The 22,727-nt window shown below is 49.4% G+C and overlaps 1 protein-coding gene across 1 annotated transcript; it reads right to left on the reverse strand.

Moving 5' to 3' along the window:
• Positions 1-17: 17 nt before the first annotated feature.
• On the reverse strand, positions 18-15,379 carry LRRC59 (leucine rich repeat containing 59). The gene is made up of 7 exons (XM_004591058.3): positions 15,063-15,379; positions 13,470-13,529; positions 9,889-10,047; positions 9,554-9,658; positions 6,551-6,623; positions 4,068-4,241; positions 18-1,918 (listed from the first exon to the last, which is right to left on the reverse strand). The coding sequence occupies exons 1-7, from the start codon at positions 15,165-15,167 to the stop codon at positions 1,671-1,673; spliced, it is 924 nt and encodes a 307-aa protein (XP_004591115.1). The 5' UTR covers positions 15,168-15,379; the 3' UTR covers positions 18-1,670.
• Positions 15,380-22,727: the final 7,348 nt, after the last annotated feature.

The raw sequence follows: 22,727 nt of genomic DNA on the forward strand, positions 1-22,727 counted from the left end.
AAAAGGAACAAAGCACAGACCACTCAGACACATTTAATAATCATAGAAATCCAAAAGAATTGGCATGGACTCTTAGTCATGAGCGAGCTGTCGCCTGTAGGTTGGCTTGACTAGACTCAGCCACTGAGCTGCCTCAACCAGCCAAGGAATGGGATTTGATGACTATGCTGACTGTATTGTCTTAATCTCACATATTATGTGTTTAGATTCAATAAAGCATTTGTACCAATGGCTCTGGAGCGTGGAGGAAGACGCGAGGAATGTGTAGTGGTTCTGAGTAAGGTATAGACCTACACAGCAGAGCTATCCTCAGGGGAGAAGAGAACAAAGGCCTTTCTTCCAGTGGCAGGACAGCTGCCCAGACAGGCCACTAGGGTAACCTGTTGGACCCCACCCTCTTTATCTATGAACTCACAGGTTCTTGCTCCCTCTGGAGAGAGGCAAAAAGCTTACAATGGGAGTTTCCAGTGAGTGAGCACCATGGCAGTCATTTCTGATCCCTTCATCCAGCTGTTGTGAAAAGATGGTAGAGGTGAGAGAAAGCTGCCGCAGCAGACGGGAATAGACAGTGCTGCCCTTGTTTGTGCTGGTCACTAGGGAATGCACAGCTGTGCTGCTGTTCTCATTTTTCCCTTCAGCTACGGGCTGAGAATCGAGCAGTTCTAGATCTTAGTACCCAGGAAGCCCAGGCTGCAGGCTGCCGCTGAGGTATCAGGTCACTGTAGCTTTGCAGAAACCTGCCTCCTGGCCTCCTGGCAAGCAGAAGGTTAATGCTCCAAAACTCAGGCAAGAAGCCTGGACGTTGCCATTTTACTGGAAGCCACCTCGGCCAGGGCAAGATTCCACAGGAGTTGCCCCGAGGTCCTGGTAACAGGAGATTTCTGTTAGTGATGACTGTCTGCCTTGAGTGTCTACACTGTTGTCGAGACACACTCACCCCTGGGGTGAGTTCTGAAGAAAAAAGAACTCCTGTCCTGACCAGAACTTCTGGTCCAGCAGAACCCAATAAAGGAGGCCAAGTAATGGAAAATAGCCCTGGAGTGGAAGTCCAGTTCCACCTCCCACTTCCTGGGAGGCCTCAGTCTCTGTCTTGAAGTGTTCTACTGGACCATGTGGTCAAGAAGTCTCCCAGAGCTAGGGATTGTGGATGGCCACTGAAAGCCTTGGATGCCTGAGGTCCTTACAGAAATAAGAATGCCTCCCCCATCCCCCTTCAGGCTAGATATGCTGAGTGTAGTGTTCCCCTAGTCCCCAGTAACACACTGCCTCCTGATCTGCCCTGACTGCCCAGGGAGGATGAAAGGGAAGGTTTGTGACATAAAAAAGTATAAATGTAGTGACAGCTGACCATTTAGTAGAAACAAGCCTTGCCTTTACACAGCTTTGTATAACAACTAGAAAAGGCTATGATTTTTTTTTCTCTCCCCACCCTCAAGCCCATTCTTTTCGGCATGCAGGTAAGCATCCCTCCTCCCAGCTCTCCTTATTCTGCCAGGGGACCCTGACTAGGAACAGAGAAGTCCTACAAAGAGGAGGGCTCAAGTACCAATCAGCAGCCATTTGATGATGGCAGGTAGGTCTGATGCTAAAAAGAGGTTGTGTCCAGCAGAACCCAATTCCATAGGAATCCAAGCTCCAAGGCTGGGAGGCAGCGGGTGCTAGGGACACGCTCACTGCTGAGAGTCGGTCTGCAAGACCCACTGGACGATCTCGTGGCGACGCAGGCCCTGGACGGCGTTGTCGTAGATGGCATTCACGCTGGTGCACAGGGGTTGCTGCTGCAGCTCTGTCACCCGGCACGCAACCAGCCCTCCTGCCACACACAGCAGCAGCAACAGCAGCAGAAGCTTTAGCACTACCCAGGACCGAGCGTGCTTCCGGGGCGGCGGCTTGCGGGGCCGGGAGCCGGACTTTGATTCTGGAGGGACAGAGTAACAGGGTCAAAACAAGCAGGTTAGTCTGAGAAGAGCCACTCTCAACAATCTGTGCTAGTCTCTTTCACGCAGAGCACCCCTCTCCCTCCGATCTCCCTGGGGCACTAATGAGAAAAATGTTTCGGATTTTAAGACCTTAAAAACTTGGCTCTCTGCTACCCAGTCTCTAAGCCACAAGTATGTTCCCCTGGGACCTGGGGAAGGATCCTGTGGGCAGGACCCTGCCCATGTCACCCAGCTCATGGTCTCCAGGGCCCTATATGTCTGCCTAGCCCCGTGGGATCACAGAGGGCAGGGCCTGTCTAGAGGCTCCAAGCAGGGAAAATGCTGCCATCTGGGAAAATGTTGTTAGCATTGTTATCATATGACATGTGAAAGAAAGTGAGCCTGGAAGGGGCAGGCACCAGATCATGATTGGTAAGAACTTCCAGACATGCAGACTAGGAAACAGCACTGGGACACAAACCCAGGTATTGATGTGGGATGCAGGCATCTAAGGGGCATCTTCAGGAATGTGCCAAATGCTGATCCTCTTAAACAGTATTTTTAAAAAATGTATATACATATACTTATTTTTATTGGAAAGGCAGATTAACAGAGAAGGAAGAACAGAAACAAAGATCCGTCCACTGGTTTGCTCCCCAAGCAGCTGCAACGGCCAGAGCTGAGGCTATTTAATGCCAGGAGCTTCTTCTGGGTCTCCCACGCAGGTGCAGGCTCCCAAGGTTTTGGGTTATTCTCCGCTGCTTTCCCAGGCCACAAGCAAGGAGTTGGATGGGAAGTAAAGAAGCCAGGACATGAACCAGCATCCATGTGGTATCCCGTTGCATACAAGGTGAGGGCCACAAGGCTATTGTGCTGGGCCCAAGCAGTATTTTAAAAAACTTCAACAAGCTCAATGCCAAGAAACCTGTGATCCTGATGGCTCATTTAATCCTTATCACTACCCTGGTAAATGGGCATGATCCTCATTTTCCACAAGGAACTAAGAAAGGCAGTGGAACAGGCAACTAGCTCTTGGCAAAAGCAGGACAGACGGAGGTTGCACAGGGTAGCCCCATCACTACATAAACTGCTCTGGAAACTCAAACACTCAAGTGCGTTGTGTCTGCAGTGGGGCTCCCTCCCTGTGTTTGAGCAGCAGCTTCTGTTCTGACCTGGGGTGGAAAGCAGGCATGCTGACTTGGCAGATGCTATACAGTGTACCAACCGCAACCAGTGCACCTCCTGGAGAGGGACTTTCAGGAGTCATCTGACCACGAGCAACCTTGATCTAGGCTCAGTGACTTCAGAACCTCACCAACACAAAGTGAGACTCCCAGCTTTGGCAGTGTCAGTGCTCTTAGATACACATGACCAGGGAGGGCGCCAGCTCACTCAGAGTCCTCTGTTCCCTGTGGCCACACAAAGCCTGGCATCTTTCAAGTCCTTGCATGCAAGAGTGCAGTTAGGGCCTGGTGCAACAGATCAATTGGCTATTCCTCCCCTTTAAGCACTATATAGGAACCAGTTTGTGGCCCAGCTGCTCCACTTCCCATCCAGCTCTCTGCTTGTGGCCTAGGAAAGCAGTCGAGGATGGCCCAAAGCCTTGGGACCCTGCACCCATGTGGCAGACCCAGAAGAAGCTATTGGCTAATTTAGATCGGCTCAGCCCTGGCCATTGCAGCCACTTAGGGAGTGAACCAGTGGATGGGAGAAATCTTTGTCTCCTCTCTGTAAATCTGCCTTTCCAATAAAAATAAATCTTTAGAAATAAATAAAATACTGCAGTTTAGGGGCCAGTGCTGTGGTGTTCCTGCAACAGTGGCATCCCACATGGGTGTTATTCAAGTTCTGGCTGTTTTACTCCTGATTCAGCTCTCTCGAAAAGCAGAAGATGATGGCCCAAGTGCTTGGGCCCTGCCATCCAAATGGGAGAACTCATCCTGGTCCACTTCTGACCGCTGTGTCCATTTGGGGAGAGAAGCAGCAGGTGAATGATCTGTCTTTCCTTCTCTATAAGTTGCCTTTCAAATAAACAAATCTTAAAACAAAAAAGCAGCTTATATAAGGTTAATGAGTGTGCCATCTGCTCACCCGTGCTCAGAGTCCCAGCGGGTCTCGCCCCTGCCTTGCAGCGTACAGAACACTTACTTGGGGCCTGATGCGGTTCCTTCTTGGGCTTCTTCTCCTGCTCCCGCTTGGCTGCCTTGAGGGCGTCATATTCCTTCCTCCGGCGCTCCTTCCCCTCCGCCTTCTCCCGCTTCCGCGCCTCCCGCTCCTGAGCTTCCTTAGCTCGCTGCTTTGCCTCACGTTTCTTTTCTGCCTCTGTAATGTCAAACACCAAAAAGGCTGTCACTCTGCCACAATTCCTCCAGCAGTTTGCTTTCCCAAGTGATGAAAACATATGGGTTCAGCCACCTTTTCCTTAAACAATGGGTTGCATAAGAAATACTGAAAGGCTGGGACCAATCCTGTAGGAGCAGTAGGTTAGGTTGCTGCTTGGGATACGAGCAGCCTTCCTCAGAGTGCCAGCTCCACTTACGATCCAGCTCCCTGCTAAATGCCCACGTGCATGTTTCCCTGCTACCCATTGGGAGACCAAGATGGAGTTCTGGACTCCTGGCTTTGGCCTGGACCAGCCAGGCCAAAAGCTATCTAATCTCGGTGACTCTGATAAAATTTTTAAAAACCACAACAGAGCAGCCATCTCTCATGGCTCCAGGAAGGAAGTCCTCCCAACACCCAGGACCGCCATAAGCTGCAGGCATAAGCAACAACATATGTTAAAAATTACAAGGCACAGCAACTGACAGTCTCTGGAACTCAGATAAGAAAAAACAAAAGTTAATTCTACAGGAGAGCAAAGGAGAAGAAAACATGCTTTCAGCTGAGACCAGAGAGAACGACACCTTTTTAAAACACTGACAGACTGTCAGAGTAATCCCTAGAATTCAAGTCCGCACTCTGTATGGCAAAGTCAGACTTAATTTTTAAGACTTTTTTATTGGAAAGTCAGATTTACAGAAAAGGAGAGACAGGAAGATCTTCCATATGCTGGTTCACTCCCCAAGTGGTCGCAACAGCCGGAGTTGAGCTGATCTGAAGCTACGAACCAGGAGTTTCTTCTGGGTCTTCCACTCAGGTGCAGGGTCCCAAGGCTTTGGACTATCCTCTACTGCTTTCCCAGGCCGCCAGCAGGGAGCTGGATGGGAATTAGAACAGCTGGGACATGAACCAGCACCCATATGGGATCCCAGCAGCTGCAAGGTGAGGATTTAGCCACTAGGCTACCAAGTCAGGTCCAAAGTCAGACTTAATTTAACTGCTGAAGCATGTTTACATGCAGTTCCCAACTTGAAATTACTGTGTTCTAAAAATGCATTTCCAAATTAGTTACCTGAAGTATGGAATACATTTTCCCAAAGCCAGAATGCCACAAATGGTGGTCAAATGTCCTTTAGGGCTTAAAAGCCTACTGAGTCATAATGAGGCTGAACAGCAGCGCCAGAAGTGTTATAGCTCTCTGTTGCTTCTCTGTGTACACATAAGCACCCAGTTCTAGCTGGGCACCAAGAATGCCAAGAGCACACTATGCTTGGCCCCCAGGGAACACAGGCCGTCAAGAATCAAAAACAGCATGGCCAGAGTGGCCATGCAGGCATCGATGATGGTTCCACCCCGGGGCCTCTTAGGAATCCCTGTCATCAGCAGTGTACACAGCCAGCCCTCAGAGCTGGTTGGCAGTACACCTGCTTCAGGCCAGGATCTGTTCCAAGTGCCTGAGATCCAGAGGCAGAGAAGACAGGTCAAGTCCTAATCCTGCCTTACTTATGAAGGGAAGACAGACCATCTATGAGCAAACACACAGGATGGGAGATGCACACACCATCAACAAAGTAACAGAAGTAGCAGAGTGACAGCCACTCTAGGTTGGTTCAGAAAGGCTTAAGGCCAACCTAAGGCAACATCTGAGCAGGGAAGGCAGCCATACAGTGACAGAAGGAAAAGGAGGCCCAACAGAGTCCCAGGGGTGAGCTCATAGCTGGTGATTAAGGGCAGCAGCGGCTCCTGTGGCAGAAGCGTCCTGCATGCTGTGCTCTCTCTTGAGTGTGAACAGGGCTGGAGAAGCAAAGGGGCCTGGGCCAGTGGATGGATTTAAACAAACAGCTACATAACTGATCTTTTAAATGGTATGGAATGATCTCCCAGGCTGATGTGCAGGGAGTGGGCCTATGAAGATGTATTAGGTTGCTTAATGGGAATGGTGCTTATTCCAGAGGAAGCACTGGGAGCAGACAGCCTGAGTGTGGGAATAAACCAAGAAAGGAACTGGGACACCTTTCCCACCCCAGGCCACCCCACTTACAAAGAGGTGGTTTCCTATTATAGGGGACAGACAGGAACCAGGCTGTTCAGCCACATTTTAGATGCCCAGCAGCCCTCCCAGCAGAGAACAAAAGACAAGCAATTACATGTGACTCAGAGTTTAGTGAAGCCAGGACTGGACAAGGCCTCACCAAGGTCAAGATGATACCATCTCCTGGTACACTGGCCATGCCCTAGTCCCCCCTCTTCACCAATTCCAGCCCCCGAAGTGGGGACAAAGTCCAGGAGAATGACAAAAAGCCACCTACCACGCTCCACTTCCAGCCGCCGCTGCCTCTCCCGCTCTTGATCCGCCTGCACAGCCTTCATATGCTGTAACACCTGCGAAGGGAGAGGAGGACTCTGAGTTCATCTGGCTTCTGTACCCTAAGTTACTGCACCAACCTTAGCTGGAGAAAAGCCTAACTCATGAAAGCCACCAGAATTAAATATGTGTTGGGGCAGCAGTTGCAGGTCAAGCAGCACTTGGGATGCCTGTGTTCCAGGTTCAAGTCCCAGCTCCTGCACTTCCATTCCAACCCCTTGCTGATATGCCTATGAAAGTCCACAATGATGGCCTTCCAGCCACACACATGGGAGACCCAGTAGAGTGCTTGACTCCTTGCTATAGCCTGGCCCAGCTCCAGCTGTTGTATTTGGAGTGAACAAAGAATGAAAGATAATAAATAAATAAATCTTAACAAAAAGAAACACACTGCCAACTTAAATCCATGAAGTTCTGCAACTTATAATCACTCTCACTATGCCTGCATGTAATCCTCCCAACTTCTTTTAGGAAGGATAACCCGTACTCCAACACTCCTGCCCTCCCTCCTTTGCCATCTACAGTCTCGTTGCTACCACTGCTGTGGATGTGAAATGACACTGCAACTACCTGCTACCTATCAGTTTCACCCATTACACTGCAGACTCCTTAAGAACAGAAATTGCTGTTCTGTCCACAGGGATTCTATCTGCCTGGCACAGGGATGAGCTAACCAGACATCTGAGGCATTAATGATGATGACGCATAGATTCTGACTTCAAAAGGCAGGAAAGAGATGGGCCAGTGCCATGAAGTAGCAGGCTAACCCTCCCCATGTGGCAGCAGTATCCCATGGGGGTGCCAGGGTTCAAGGACTTGGGTCTTCCCCTTACCTTCCCAGGCCATAAGCAGGGAGCTAGATCAGGAAGTAGAACAACTGGGACATAAACTAGCACACATATGTAGGTGCTGGCAGATGGAAGATTAGCCTCTTAAGTCACCATGCCAGCCCCAGGTCTTTCTTATTCCTTAACATGCCCTCAAGAGCTCAGCTCCCTTCACAAGCCTGGGTTGAAGCAACAAGGAACTGTCTTGAGTAACCCATAACTTGAACCAGCCGCCACATCTCCTTGGGAAGTCAAGCTTGCAAAGCTGGCTGCCTGACAAAAGTTACATGATCTATCAGTGGTGGAGGAGCAAGATGGATGGTGACAGGGAGCCCAGGCTCAAATTCTCTGTCTCACTCTTAAAAAAAAAAATGAGAAAAAAAAAATCGATCCTTCAGCTCACATTAGGGGGTATACAATCAGCTCAGCAGCAGCCCTATTTGCCCTGGCTTCCAGTATAGCCATTTCATTCTCTGAACAGAGGCTGTCCAGAAATGGAAAGTCCTCCCCCAAGTGCAGACTAGAAGCTCCCGGAGGTAGAATTTGTCTGCCCAGCCTACTTCACAGCATAAACATGTGATGAATACTGTTGAGCAAATTATTTTTGAAAGGTCTTGCAATATGCTGATTAGTTGCTATAACCAGCCCTCACACCATCAGACCTGGAGAAACCTGAACTACCTTCTAGAGAGCAGACTTCATTCTGATTGGCACCAAGTCCCCTGCAATGCATGGGGGCTCCCAATGCACTGCGCTGCCTGGAGCTTTGTGTGGAGACACATGGAATGCAAGAGGCCTCTGCACCTGACAACTCAATGTTGTAGGTCAAGAACACCGTACATTAATTCCATAAATCTGCTAAGTGAATGGACAGAAATATCAAAGGGACCTCTTGTGTCAAGGCAATAGAAGTAATCCTATTGCTCCAGGTTTGGGGATTACCATACCCAGATAAGGGACCTAACAGAGGGAGAGTAATCAAGGGTGAATCATCAGACAGACACCATCCCTAGATCATCCCATTTTCACACCAGGATTTCATGATCCCTTTGGCCCTTTGCCTTGGCTACTTGACTATGTTAACTAAAGCTTGATTTCTAACATCAGCAATATGAGACTGTGTAAGCTCCAAGGGGCGGGCAACTGTGGTGCAGGAAGTTAAGCTGCGGCTTAGGATGCTGCACCCCTGACTGCAGGGCCTGGTTCAAGTCTCTGCTACTACACGCTTCCAACCCAACAGCATACTGCAAGGCTTTGGCCTTGCCTCAGACATGGAGGTTCTGGCTTCCACCTGGCCCAGCCCTGGCTGCTGCAGGCATTTGGAGAATAAAACAGCAGATAAACAATCTGTCTCCCTCTTCTCCCCGTCTCTCTGTTATACTCTACATTTCATTTAAATAAATCTTTTATTTATTTTCAAATAAATAAATCTTTTTTAAAGAGTTCTGATTTACTAAGGAAAAGCAGCCACTGAAATCTGCAATAATCAAGTTACATTAGTCCTAGTATTTAAAGTGGAACTTTTTTGTTTTCTTGCCCTTAACCACATAGCTGAGTGTGTCATCTGGTGCTTGACTAAGGAAGCAACAATGTCTTCCAAAGCCAGAGGGAGCAAACAATTCCAGCTGGAGCTGTGTGTAGTGCTGCTCTCATCAAGTACCCTCTGGGTTCCCAGCCCTGGCAGAGTTCACCTCTCTTATTGCCTTTAGGTCCTTACCCCATGTCATCTGACAGAACTGGAACCAACTGCCAAGTCCACCCAAGATACATGTGTTCATAGCTATACACGATTACCTTTATTGCCAAAACTCCTATTAACTGCCTCAGAAAGGCCCTAGCCCTGCTGTCCCATTAAAACTACTGTCTGTATGGTGGAACTTGGGGTCCTGTGAGCCTGCATGCCTCCCGCAGAGCAGGACTACAGCACAGCAGAAGGCCACACGATTCTACTGCTTGTAAAGCCCAGGCAGACCAAGGTCTCCGCCTAACAGGCTCGACTCAGAGACCTTGGCACTTTAATCAGCACACAGCTAGCTACAAGGGCCCTGGAAATGACAAACAAGAGGGAGCAGCCAATCCCAAGGGGGTGCGCAGGGACTCCCGGGGAGCTGTACACTGACCTTGTTTGCACACTGCTTGCACTGCTTCTCATCCAGGCAATCCCCTGCTACTTTGGCCAGTACAGGATCCAGGGGGTTATCCTTCAGGTCCAACCACTTCAGATTCTGAAGAGATGAACAGAGAGGCAGCTAAGTCTGAGCGCGTGCCTATACACACACACACACACTCACTCACACACTCTCTCTCTCTCTTCCTAGAGGTAGAACAAAACAAGCAGAAAGACCCACCCTGTGGAGCAAGTGGTGGCAGGTGCTATTTCTGCTAGCCTTTTTCATGGCCGTGCCCCCTCCAGTCCTGAGCCCTTAGCCACAGCTGCCATGGACACTGGCCATACCTTGAGCTGAGCAAAGCTGACAGGCAGGGTGACCAGCCTGTTGTTGAGGAGATCCAGGTGCTGGAGGTTGACCAGCCGGCCAAAGTCAGCCGGCAGCTGCTGAAGCTTGTTCTTACTCAGGTCCAGCTTCACCAGGTGCGTGAGGCCACAGAAATCCGACTAGGACACAGAAAAAGAGAGAACATTTCAGCCAGGGCTCACACACTTGGGTAGTAACAATGTGGAAACCACCAAGTCAGAGGCACCGAAGTACACATCCTAATTACCATTTGCCAGCTATTGCTCCTTGGGTGAAAATAGAAAGCACCTGCCACTCCCGGAGGAAAATTTTACTAAACCATGTACTTCAAAGGGCTTAGCACGAAATACATGTGTGGGCCAGCTATGCACCATAGCAGGTTAAGCCCCACTGCTACCACCCTGGGCTCCCATACTGGCTGCTCCATTTCTGACCCAGTACCCTGGTATTGTACCTGGGAAAACAATGGAAGATGCCCCGAGTGCTTGGGCCCCACCCCTGCCATCCTAGCGGGAGACACTGATGAAGTTCTGAGAACCTGGCTTCAGCCTGGCCCAGTTCCAGCCATTGCAGCTATCTGGGGAGTGAAGGATGGAACATCTTTTTGCGTCTCTCCCTCTGTTACTCCTCCAAACAAATAAAAACAAAATCTTTAAGGGGAAAAAAAAAAGAGTGACAAAGACACATACACAAAAATCTTCCACCTGCTGCTTCACTACCCAAATGCCCACAACAGCCATGGCTATTGGTGGAAGCCAGGAATACTGAACCCCAGCTGGGTCTCCCACATGGATAGCAGGGGCACAAGCACTGTATCATTATCAGCAGCCTCCCAGGATGCATTGGCAGGAAGCTGGATTGAAATGTGAGAAGCCTTTGGGCCTGGTTTGGTAGCCTAGTGGCTAAATCTCGCCTTGCATGTGCCGGGATGACATAGGAGCCCTGGTTTCTGTTCCGGTTGCTCCACTTCCTTCTGGTCCCTGCTAGTGGCCTGGAAAAGCAGTCGAGGATGAGCCAAAGCCTTAGGACCGTGCTTTAGCTGTGATTTAGCTGCACTGGGCCTGGGTTCTCAGTTTTTTTTTTTTTTTAAGATTCTGTTTTCTTATCGGAAAGGCAGATAAAAAGAGAGGAGATACAGAGAGAAAGATCATCTGTCCGCTAGCTCATTCTCCAAGTGGCCACAACAGTTGATGCTGAGCTGATCTGAAGCCAGGAGCTTCTTCTGGGTCTCACACACAGGTGCAGTGTCCCAAGGCTTTGAACCATCCTTGACTGCTTTCCCAGGCCACAAGCAGCGAGCTGGAAGGGAAGTGGAGAAGCCAGGACATGAACTGGCATCCATATGGGATCCTGGCACATATAAGACAAAGTTTAGGGACTGAGCCACCACACCGGGCCTGTTTTTTATGGCTATGGGAAGATGCTATAGACAGTGAGAATTCAGAATAGATGGACTAACAATCTCATAAAGAAAATTCCAACTCCTGAACTGGACCCCTGAGCCACAGTCTGATAGAAAGCGACCTCAGAGTGCAGCAAGGAGTGGTGTGGCTAGAGTGATGGACATAAGAAAAAGCAATCACAAGGAACCTAGGCCTGACCATGAAGACTGTAGAGGAGAGTGAGAAGGTTTGAACAAATTCAGTACCTGCACAAGGAAGCAAAAGAACTGGAGGAAGTGCAAAAAAAAAAAAAAAAAAAGTCACAAGTATTTAAAATGTTTGTTTGATTTATTTCAAAGAGAGAGAAAAACAGCTGGCTTCCATCTGTTGGTTTAATCCCCTTTGCCTGCAATGGTCCAAAGCCAGAAGCCAAGGTCTGCAGTAAGCTAAGTTGTCACTTCAACACCAGCCATTTTATATCAGAGTGCTGAATGAAGTCTTGTCTGCTTTACTTTCCACCAAGCTCCCTAAAGTGCCTGGGAAAGCAGTAGAGAATGGCCCAAGTGTCCTGCCAGTCAAGTGGGAGGATGGAACTCTGGGCTCAGAGCTTCAGTCTGGAACACCTCTGGTCACTGCAGCTATCTGGGGAGTGAACCAGCAGATGAAATATCTCTTTTTTTTTTTTTTTTTTTAAGGAAAAAATTATTGATTTTTATTGCAAGGCAGATTCATGGAGAGAAGTGGACAGAAAGTTCTTCCATCTGCTGGTTCACTCCTCAAGTGGCTGTGACGGCTGGAGCTGAGCCAATTCAAAGCCAGGAGCCTCTTCCAGGTCTTTCACGTGAGTGCAGGTCCCAAGGCTTGGGCCATTCTCTACTGCTTTCCCATGCCACAAGCAGGGAGCTGGATGGGAAGTAGAACAGCCAGGACACTAACCAATGCTGATATAGGATCCCAATGCTTGAAGGGGGAGGATTAGCCAGTTGAGACATTGTGCCAGACCTGGACAATCTTTCTTTTTCAAATCAATCAATCAATCTTAAAAACAAAACAAACATGAGCCTGCCAGAAACTCAATCCAAGTCTCTCTCGTGAGCTTCAAGGCCCTAATTACTTTACTATCTTCTAGGATATGCCCTGCCAGGAAGCTGGAAAAGAAACAGAGCTGGGACCCAGCCTGAGGCACTTGAAGATCCGTGGGTATCTTAGCCACCAGGCCAAACACTCAGTTTATGAAAAGTCTAAAGGATTGACCCCATATTGGGACATGCCAACAAGTAGCAACTCTCAAGCCATTCAAGTCCTTAGTTGGGGGGACAATGATGAATCTGTCCCACAGAATCATATTCAGTCTTGTTCCCCATCAAAAGATGCACAAGGAAGCTCTTCATAGTCTTCTCCCTGAAATACAGACATCTGACAGCACAGTCTCTAGGCCGCTGCATGCAATGCAGGGGAAAACAATCTTCTGAAGGAATAAAATAATGGAGGAAAAAAAATGTGCCTGCAGGCCAGGACTGCAATATAGTGGATAGAACCATTATATGCAACAGCAGCTTCCCACATGGGCACCAGTTTGTGTCCTGGCTGCTTGACTTCTGATCCAGCTCCCGGCTAATGAACTGCAAGAAGTGACAGCAGATGGTCCAAGTGTTTGGGTCCCTGCTACCCACCCATGTGGGAGACCTGGAAGAAGCTCTTGGTGCCTGGTTTTTGCCTGGTCAGCCCAGGCTACTGCAGCCATCTGGGGAATGAATCAGTGGATGGAAGGTATCTCACTCACTCTCTCTATAACTTTTAAATAACTGAAATACATCTTGAACAGAATTCTCAGCCCAGTAAGCGACTCAGCCAGCACCTTGCTGGCTGCAGTTTTCTGTTCCCTGATTTTGTCAGTGTTCTAAACAATGAGGCTCAAGTCTCTTAACAGAAACTAACCTCCCCATTCTCTACCTGTCCCCCCCCCCAACACACATTCCCTCCCTCTCTCTCTCAAGTCCCCATTCTCTACCTGTCCCCATATACACACACATTCTCTCTCTCTCAAATTTAGCTATAGCCTTCCTGCAAGGTCTGTCTGTCCTGGAATTACGTCTCATGACACCACCCCTGTCCCATACGTAAGAGGAAGACGATGCGCCCAGAATCCAGAAGAAGCTTCGGTCCCTTGCCACCCTTACCGGCAGAGTACTCAGCTTATTGCAAGATAGATCCAGGACCGTGGCCTTTGGAAGAGCAGCCTAGGAAAGGAGATAAGGGAGATATGTCAGACCGACACCTGCAACGACTCAGTGATGCCTGCAAATGCAGCTTTTTCCCAAGAAAGTTCCCACAACTAGGAAAGGTGCTTTGTGCTTTTAACTTTTTTGCTAATGGCACTGAAGAATAACGTGGCTGGGGATAAGAGAAGAAAATTTTAGTCAACTACCCTCTGGGGAAGAATGCAAACAAGGATCTGGCCTCCGAGAAAGTAAGACTCCAGTGCTCTGGAACTCACGACACTCAAGGAACTTTCTCCTGAGCCCCTCTTACTACGGCTCAGGAAGTGCTGCGAGTTTCCTACTTCCCACTTCAAGGCCTTCCTCGGAGCCAGCACTCCACACCCACAGGCTCCGCCAAGAGTGAGGAAATGAGGGGATGCTGCGTGAGCACAAGGTCCTCCCAGCCCATCTCCAACATTCCCACGGTGTCCAAGGCCAAAGAGGCCGGGCAAACATGACCCTTCTTTTTCCCATGGGACACGCTAACCAGATGCAGACCCAGGGCCAGCATGAAACAAGGCTGGCCAATGGGGACTTGTGGCCAACCTGCACTCTTCAAATGTCATAAGAGTCTTCAGCATGCAAGCAGAACGCCTAAAACTGGGGCCAGAATACAAGTAACAGTTCATGTGTTGGTGTATGCCACCTTCCAAGCATTTTACCACACCACCTTCTTCTGATCATCACCATCAACATAGGAGACAATTTCTACCACTTCTCAAATGAGGAAACCTAGGCCTGCCAAGGGCACTAGGCTGGTAAAGCAATGAAACAGACAGGAACTGAGAATCCCATCCTAAGCCCCACCCCACACAGCCAGGGTGGCCCTGGGCCAAGTGCCAGGGTTCTATGGGTCATCCACCCCAGGGAGTAAGTACAGTGTAAGTCACCCAAAGTGAGGCGAGCCCACTGGATGGGGGCCAGGAGACTGAGGCTCCTGGCCACCTTGGCAACAAAGTAGGTAGCCATCTCCCTGGAGCGCAGGCTTTCCTTTCTAGGATAAAGGGGGGAGAGGGGCCGCCAGGAGAGGCTTTCCCGCCAGTTTTAGCCGAGTTGCGAAGAGTCCTTGCCTGCCTGCCTGCCAAACCGGGAAAGACTTTTCTTACTCTCCCAGGCGAGCCGCCCCAGGGCTGGGACAGCCAGCCAGGTCGCGAACCACACCCAGCTCTCCCTGAAAGCCTAAGGACCGAGTCATTCATTCATTCTCGAATACATCCAGCAACGACTCGCGGGGGAGGGAGAAAGCTTTGACTTGGGGTCGGGCAACGGCTGGGACTGTGAAAAGTCCTCCCAGTCCCACAAGGGCCCAGACACAGAAAAGATGCCCCCCACCCCCGACTTCTGGAACCGCGCCAAAGTGACACGTGTACATCTCGGGGAGAGCGCTGGCCTCCCCGAGGGCCACGTCCCCGCGCCCGAACCCGCGTGGTTTTAAAGACGGGCAGGAGGCAGCCCGCGCAGGAGCCACTGCCCGGCGAGAGGGGTGTCCAGGCCCCGCGGGGCCATACTGACCAGCTCCTTGACGGGGACCTCATTCAGGTCGCTGAGGCTCAGGTCCAGCTCGTTGCCGTCCAGTTTGTCGCGGAGGTTCCCGCTCTTGCTACCGGCCTTGGTCATGATGACGCCGGCTGAGCGGCCACGGCTTCGGGCTTCCGACGGGGCAGGAGAAAGAAAAAGCCACTCTAGGCTTGGGCGGACTCGCTCTCAACCGACAACGCCTGCGTCCGGGCTACGACACACGGACTGCGGCCGGCGCCAGATCTGCGCTGCCCGTGCGTCCGCCGCCCGCACTCGGAGCCCCGCGCCCCGCTCCCCGCTCCCACCGGTACCGTCGCGACGACGACCACTTCCTTGTCCACGTCACCTTCCGCGACCACTGAGACGCGCCGGGCCAGAGCGGCTCGAGGGTGTGCGAGAGCAACCTCTGGCGCCCGGGAGAGTGTACTGAGCGTACCGCGCGTTGCCGCCACCGCAGCAGGAAGGGATGGAAGTTCGCCTTCCCTCCCGGAAACTGTGTTCCCTCCTGGCTGGAAGCTCAAGCCTTGGGTTCCTATCCCAAGCTGAACACATCAAAGCACCCTTATCCGCTTGAATCAGGAGAAAAAGCTCCCTGTCCCCTACTGACCCATCCCAACCACTGCCTTTCGGAAAATTCTACTTCCCGAATTTCTCTTCTCTCTTGCCGCCATCCACCTGCACCTTCTGAAAACCTGGCTTCCTCCTTTGGCTGGGTCCTGCTTGCTCCTGCGGCCTCTTCTCAAGCTGCAGCCCCGCCTGGCCTTGCTGCTCAACGGACTTTCCCGGGAGAGGTCTTCCACCCCGTCTCCTCCCACACGGGGTGTCTAACATACTCCCCTAAGGTTAACACACTCCCCTGTGTTATCTCACTTAAACAATGGCCAGGAGGCGACTACCAGGGTTTTATGATAATGTCCCTCTTAAAGAGGAAGAAAACAGCACTAAAGAAAGCAATAGTGACTTGTCCTCAGCCATTCGGCCAGTGAGGGAGGAAACACAAGTCCCTGGATTCCAAAGCCCGATTCGGCTCACTGTGCTTTACGTTAAAGGAGCCTATCGGCCAGGCAAATAATTACCGCATAGAATGTAGAAATCTTCGTGCTCTAACAGACAGTAAACCTGGGAGGGAATGCACAGGACGTGTGTGTGGTTGGGATGTGGGGCTGTGGGCACTGGTGGTGACAACAGCTAACACCCAGGGTATTCTTGGCACTTGGTATTTTACAAATATTCTTTTCTTCTTTTTTTCTTAAGACTTATTTATTGAGGGACTGGTATGCAATGGTGTAGCAAACTAATCCTCTGCCTATGACACGAGCATCTTATATGGGTGCTGGTTCAAGTCTCACTCCCAGCCAGTTCCTTGCTAATATGCCTGGGAAAGCAGTGAAGGATGCCTCAAGGCCTTGGGCCCCTGTACCCATGGGGAGACCTGGAAGAAGCTCCTGGCTGCCAGCTTCAGACAGGCCCAGCTCTGGCTATTGCACCCATTCAGGGAGTGATGCAATAAATGGAAGATCTCTCTGTCTTTCCATCTCCGTAACTCTTTAAAGGAAAAAACAAATAAATCCTTTTTAAAAATCTTTTTAGGGCCCAGCACGGTAGCCTAGTGGCTAGAATCCTCACCTTGCATGCGCCATGATCCCATATGGCTGCTGGTTCTAATCCAGGCATCCCTTCTTCCCATCCAGCTCCCTGTTTGTGGCCTGGGAAAGCAGTTGAGGACAGCACAAAGCCTTGGGACCCTGCACCCATGTGGGAGACCCGGAAGAGATCCTCGCTTTGGGTTGGCGCAGTTCTGGCCATTGCAGCCACTTGGGGAGTGAATCATCAGAGAGAAGATCTTCCTCTGAGTGCCGGCATTCCACATGGGCACCAGTTCGAGTCCCAGTTCCTCCACTTCCAGTCTAGCTCCCTGCTAATGGTCTGGGAAAGCAGTGAAGGATGACTCAAGGCTTTGGGCCCCTGAAGCCACATGGGAGACCCAGAAGAAGCTCCAGGCTCCTGGCTTCAGATCAAGTCAACTCCCACCCTTGCAGCCATTTAAAGAGTAAATCAGTGGATGAAAAGATCTCTCTCTTTCTCTCTCTCTGTAACTCTGCCTTTCAAATAAAAATAAAATAAAGAAAAAGAACAAAAGTGAAGGAGAAGATGCTACTCTGGAGCACCGAAGAAGAACCTGGTCCTTGCCAACACCTTAGTTTTGTGTTCATAAGGCTCAGCTTGAGTTCTGAAGCTCAGCACTGTAAGAGGACCAATTTCTGTTGTTGGAAGCCACAAAACCTGTGTGATTTGCATCAGCAGCGATAGGAAATGCAGGGCTGTGGTTCATTTACTGGGACTTGGCTTGGGTGTCCACGAGGCCTTCTACAACCTGGCCTGGACTAAAGGCCTCTATCCTGATGTCCCCTCACCCAGCGCTGGCTGTGTGGCGTCTTGAGTTGGCCTCTCTCCTGGTCACACCATCCAGATCATGTCTGCAGCCCAAGAACTCAGCATGATGCCTGGCACCTTGGTCACAAAATCAGCGTCTGTGAAAATAATTAAATAATTAGTGGAGAAAAGTCTATTAGATTTGATTTGATAACACTAGATGTTTCCCCAAGAAGTTACCGGTTGACCTTGCCTCTCAGCCTTAACTCTCAAAAAGGTAAAAAAGAGAATAACAAAAAAATGCATCTTCTGAAGCTATTTGCCTTATTTGCTTTACGCAGCATGGTTTTCACAGCTTGGGGCAGTAGCTAGGCGTGTGGCTGGTTTTGTTTTTCGGTTTGGGAACGGTCAGCAAGAAAGTACTGATCATTTAAGCCACACCTGCCATCAGCTGTGTCCTTGTCACTGCAGCAGGTTCTGAGCAAGTTCCTCGTTTTCACTTTCTGTTTAAAAATGAGAACCATCCGCTTTTAGAATAGTTCTTAGCAGCCCTGTTTTTCTGATATTGGCAACTGGTCTACATGCAGAGTTCACATCCCGTTCCCAGCTTTTAATGTCATCTCCCTCTTCCTCCTCTCCTTGATGTGGCTACCTGCAGTCTCTCCTTTTCCTCACTTCTCTCCCAAGGTCACTGTGCTTATTTAGACAGCTTTCCTTCTTAGACTAGTGAAGAAAGGCCTTTAAATGACCCATGTTTCACCCACTACTTGGTAATAGTTACAACAGAGAGCAATGGAAAATTACACCAAAAGAAAAGAGATTTTCTCAAGGTCATTAACAGGAAAAGCAGCTAGGCTGCATTCCTCCAGACCTGACTCTGAGCCTCAATAAACTTTCTGCATGCACTTAAAAAAAAAATAGTAAAGACCTCTTTAAGCATGCTAATCCCTGCCATTAATTGGCACGCCTTATCAGGAAGCCTCCACAGGCTGGTTAACAAAGATTTTTTTAATCTGTTTTTATTTTTCTTCTTCTTCTTCTTATTTTTTAAACATTTATTTATTTTTATTGGAAAGTCAGATATACAGAGAGGAGGAGAGACAGAGAGGAAGATCCTCTGTCTGTTGATTCACTCCCCAAGAGGCCACAATGGCTGGAGCTGAGCTGATCTACAGCCAGGAGTCAGGAGCCTCTTCTTCTGGGTCTCCCACGCGGGTGCAGGGTCCCAAGACCTTGGGCCATCTTCTAATGCTTTCCCAGGCCACAAGCAGGGAGCTGGATGGGAAAGCAGTGCCGCCGGGATTAGAATCGGTGCCCATGTGGAATCCCAATGCATGCAAGGTAAGGACTTTAGCCACTAGGCTACTGTGCTGGCCCCTTAACAAAGATTTTGATTTAGATAAAAGATACTAGGGAAGGGAAGAGAGAGGAAGGAGTTGCATAACAGGTTCCCAAATATAGTTCTATAGAAGGAATACATTCTACAGGAGGGCCAGAATTGTGACATAGCATGTTAACCTACCTCCTGTAATGCCAGCATCCTATAGGGGTGCTAGTTCAAGTCCCAGCTGCCATACTTTCAATCCAGCTTCCTGCTAACGTACTTGGGAAAGCAGTGGAAGATGACCCAAGAACTTGGGCCCTTGTACCCATCTGGGAGACCCCGATGGAGTTCCTGTCTCCTGATTTCACACTGGCCTGGTCCTGACCATTGCAAATATTTGGAGAATGAACTAGCAGCTGGAAGATCTCTCTTTTTTCTCTTCCCTCCCTCTCAATATCTCCATAATTCAACCTTTCAGATAAACAAAATAAATCTTAAAACAGAAAACAAAACAAGAAAAAAGAGTCTTTAAAAATAGATCTGTGGGGCCCGGTATGATAGCTCAGTGGCTAAACCCTTGTCTTGCATGCGCCAGCATTCCATATAGGTACCAGTTTATGTCCCAGTTACTCCACTTCCCTTATAGCGCTCTGCTTGTGGCCTGGGAAAGCAGTAGAGGATGGCCCAAAGCCTTGGGACCCTACACCTGCGTAGGGGGCCCAGAAGAAGCTCCTGGCTCCTGGCTATGGATCGGCTCAGCTCCAGCCATTGCAGTTACTAAGGAAGTGAATGAGCAGATGGAAGATCTTTCTTTCTTTCTCTCTGTAAATCTGTATTTCCAATAAAAATAAATAAATCTTTTTAAAAAATAGATCTGCTATATGACATAGCTGTCCCACTTCTGGGGCAATTCTGGGTTTGGATCTGAAAGAAGTTAAATCAGAATCTCATTCATTCCTGCATGCCATTGTTCATTGCAGCACTGTTTACTACAGCCAATTAATGAATGAATAAAGAAAATGTATTTATGTACAGGGAAAATATTATTCCACTATAAAAAGAATGAATTCCTGACATTTGCAGCAAAAATAGATGACACTGGACATTATCATGTTACATATATATATATGTATATATATGATTTATTTATTTTTATTGGAAGGGCATATACACAGAGAAGGCAATACAGAGAGAAAGATCTTCCATCCACTCGTTCACTCCCCAAGTAGCTAGAATGGACAGAGCTGAGCCAATCTGAAGCCGGGAGTGGAGCCTTTTCCAGATCTCCCACGCAGTTTCAGTGTCCCAAGGCTTTGGGCCATCCTCTACTGTTTTCCCAGGCCACAGGCAGGGAGCTGGATGGGAAATGGAGCAGCCAGGACATGAACTGGCTCCCATATGGGATCCTGGCATGTTCAAGATAAGGACTTTAGCCACTAGGCTACCACATAGGACCCATTATTATGTTTTCTTTTTTTTAAATAAGATTCATCTGTTATTTGAGGCAGAGTTACAAAGAAAAGAGACAGAAGAGAGATCTACCTGCTGATTCATTTCCCAAACAGCTTTTTTAAAAGATTTATTTATTTTTACTGGAAAGTCAGATTTACAGATAGAATGAGAGACAGAAAAAATATTTTATCTGTTGATTCACTGGTGCATGCAAGGTGAGGACTCTAACGTTACACTAGGCTACTGCACTGGGCCAGCCTAAACAGCTTTATCTGGGTCTCCCACGTGGGTGGCAGGGGCCTGAACATTTGGCCCATCTTCCATCGCGTTTCCAAGGCCATTAGCAGGGAGCTATATAGGAACTGCAGCAGCCAGTGCATGAACCGGTGCCCACATGGGATGCTGGGTGGTACACAGGCTTTACCTGCAATGCAACAGTACCAACTCTAGTCATCACTATGATAAGTGAAATAAGCCAAACCCAGAGAGACACACACTGCATGTTCTTATATGTGCAAGTCTACAACATCAATCTGAACTTAAAACAGTGATGATTAGGGGCCTATCATGGTAGCCTAGTAGCTAAAGTCCTTGCCTTGCATGCACTAGGATCCTATATGAGCCCTGGTTCATACTCTGGCTGCTCCACTTCCCATCCAGTTCCTTGCTTGTGGCCTGGGAAAGCAATAGAGGATGGCCCAAAGCCTTGGGACCCTGCACCCACATCAGAAGAATCTCCTCAGCTCAGCTTTGGTCATTGCAGCTCAGCTCCGTCTGTTGTGGCCACTTGGGGAGTGAACCAGTGGATGGAAGATCTTTATGTCTGTCTCTCCTTCTCTCTATAAATGTTACTTTCCAATAAAAAAGTAATAATAAATTTTTTTTAAAAAATAGATATGACTAGAGGCTGGGAGGGATAGAAAAGGAGGAAATAGAGGTTTGATTACAGGTATAAACATGCAGTTGGGGGTAGGCATTGTAACACAGCAGATTACCTGCCTCTCAGGACACCTGCGCCCCACATCTGAGCCCCTTGGATTGAGTTGGCTTCCTCTTCCTCTTCTTCATGTGAGCAGGTGCTGGCTCCCCTACTTGGGAGCTTTGGGTAGTGTTCCTGGTTGCTGGTTTGAGTGTGGGCCAGCCCCAGCTGTTTGGATGAAATAGCTCTCTCACTCACTCTCTCTCCTCCTTCCAGCTCTGTCTTTCAAATGAAAAAAAAAAAAAAGCTTTAATATCACAGTTAGAGGGTGGGACAGGCCCAAGTGAGGAATGAATTCTGAGGAACTCCAAACAACAGGGCCACTGTACTGACAGGTAAGCAAGGAGACTGAGAATGGCAGTTTGGAGGGGAGAGACCAGAAGATCTGTATGGATCAGACTGATACGCCAGCCCACATGGGAGTCCTGAGCTGGGCTTGTTGGTATGAAACATTGCTGTCCACCACACACCGGTCCATGTGAAAGCAAGGCCTGGGGACCTGTTTAGCAGGACTAGATCCCAGTACCTCACGCTGAGTGTTGGATCAGGGGATGGGTCACATTAGGCAGGGCCACGACGCTAACCAGCACATGAGAGAACCAGGTCTGGGGTAGATTCTGTGGGGGATATGTGGGTCAAACCCTGTGGAAATACAAGTTCTGCTGGTTAGCTCAAGAGTTGGGGTGATGATGGACTGAGCTACGTGTGAGCCTGGATCCTGCCATCACTCACGGGTGAAGGAACCGACAACCGTCTGGGCAGGCCAAGGCGGCAGCACCTGCTTATGAACCCTAAAACAGGGTGTGGTGTGGGCTGGCTCATACAAGGTCAAGATGGAGGGGCAGGCTATGCTGGACAAGGGCCTAGCACCCACTGGCATGCATAAGCTATGGGTCTGGGAGTGGGCCAAGTGAAGGAATACGGGAAACTCCCCTAGTGTGTCACAGGTCCCACTGGTGAAAACATGGTCCAAGTCTGAGGATCAGGCAATCTGGGCAAGGTAGCTCCAACTGTTGGAAAATGTGTAGATAGGCTTTGGAAGAGGGAAGACTGGGCAGGGTTGAGCAAACCTTAGCTTACTGAGTACAGGTCATGCTGGACTAGGCTGTCATACCTACCAGTTTGCATGAGCCAGGGATGGGAGCAGAATGAGTAGGGCCAGGTTGCAGCACCCACCAGTAAGAGGTAGGACTAGGGACTGGCTGGGCCAGGCCAGCTTGCAGCATCCAAAGGCAAAGGCCAAGACAGGTGAGGGACTATGCCAAGCTGGGTCAGAGCTTGGCACATGTAAGATCTATGGCTGGGAAGAGGCCTGGTTTGGGAACTAAGAGGATGCCCTGGATGGGTTGTGGTTCCCACTGGTGAGTGCTGAGACCAGAGTGGGGGCTGATGCCTGGTCTAGCTACAGTGTCCCTCAACATAAGTTGGGCTGGGCCTGGGGTGTGCTGGACCAGGCTAGACTCTAGAACCCACTGGTGATTGTGAGAACCAGGGTGGGTGTAGGACAAGCTAGGTTAGGTCTCTGCACCTG

Source organism: Ochotona princeps, chromosome 17, assembly GCF_030435755.1.
Source record: "Ochotona princeps isolate mOchPri1 chromosome 17, mOchPri1.hap1, whole genome shotgun sequence".
NCBI lineage: Eukaryota > Metazoa > Chordata > Mammalia > Lagomorpha > Ochotonidae > Ochotona > Ochotona princeps.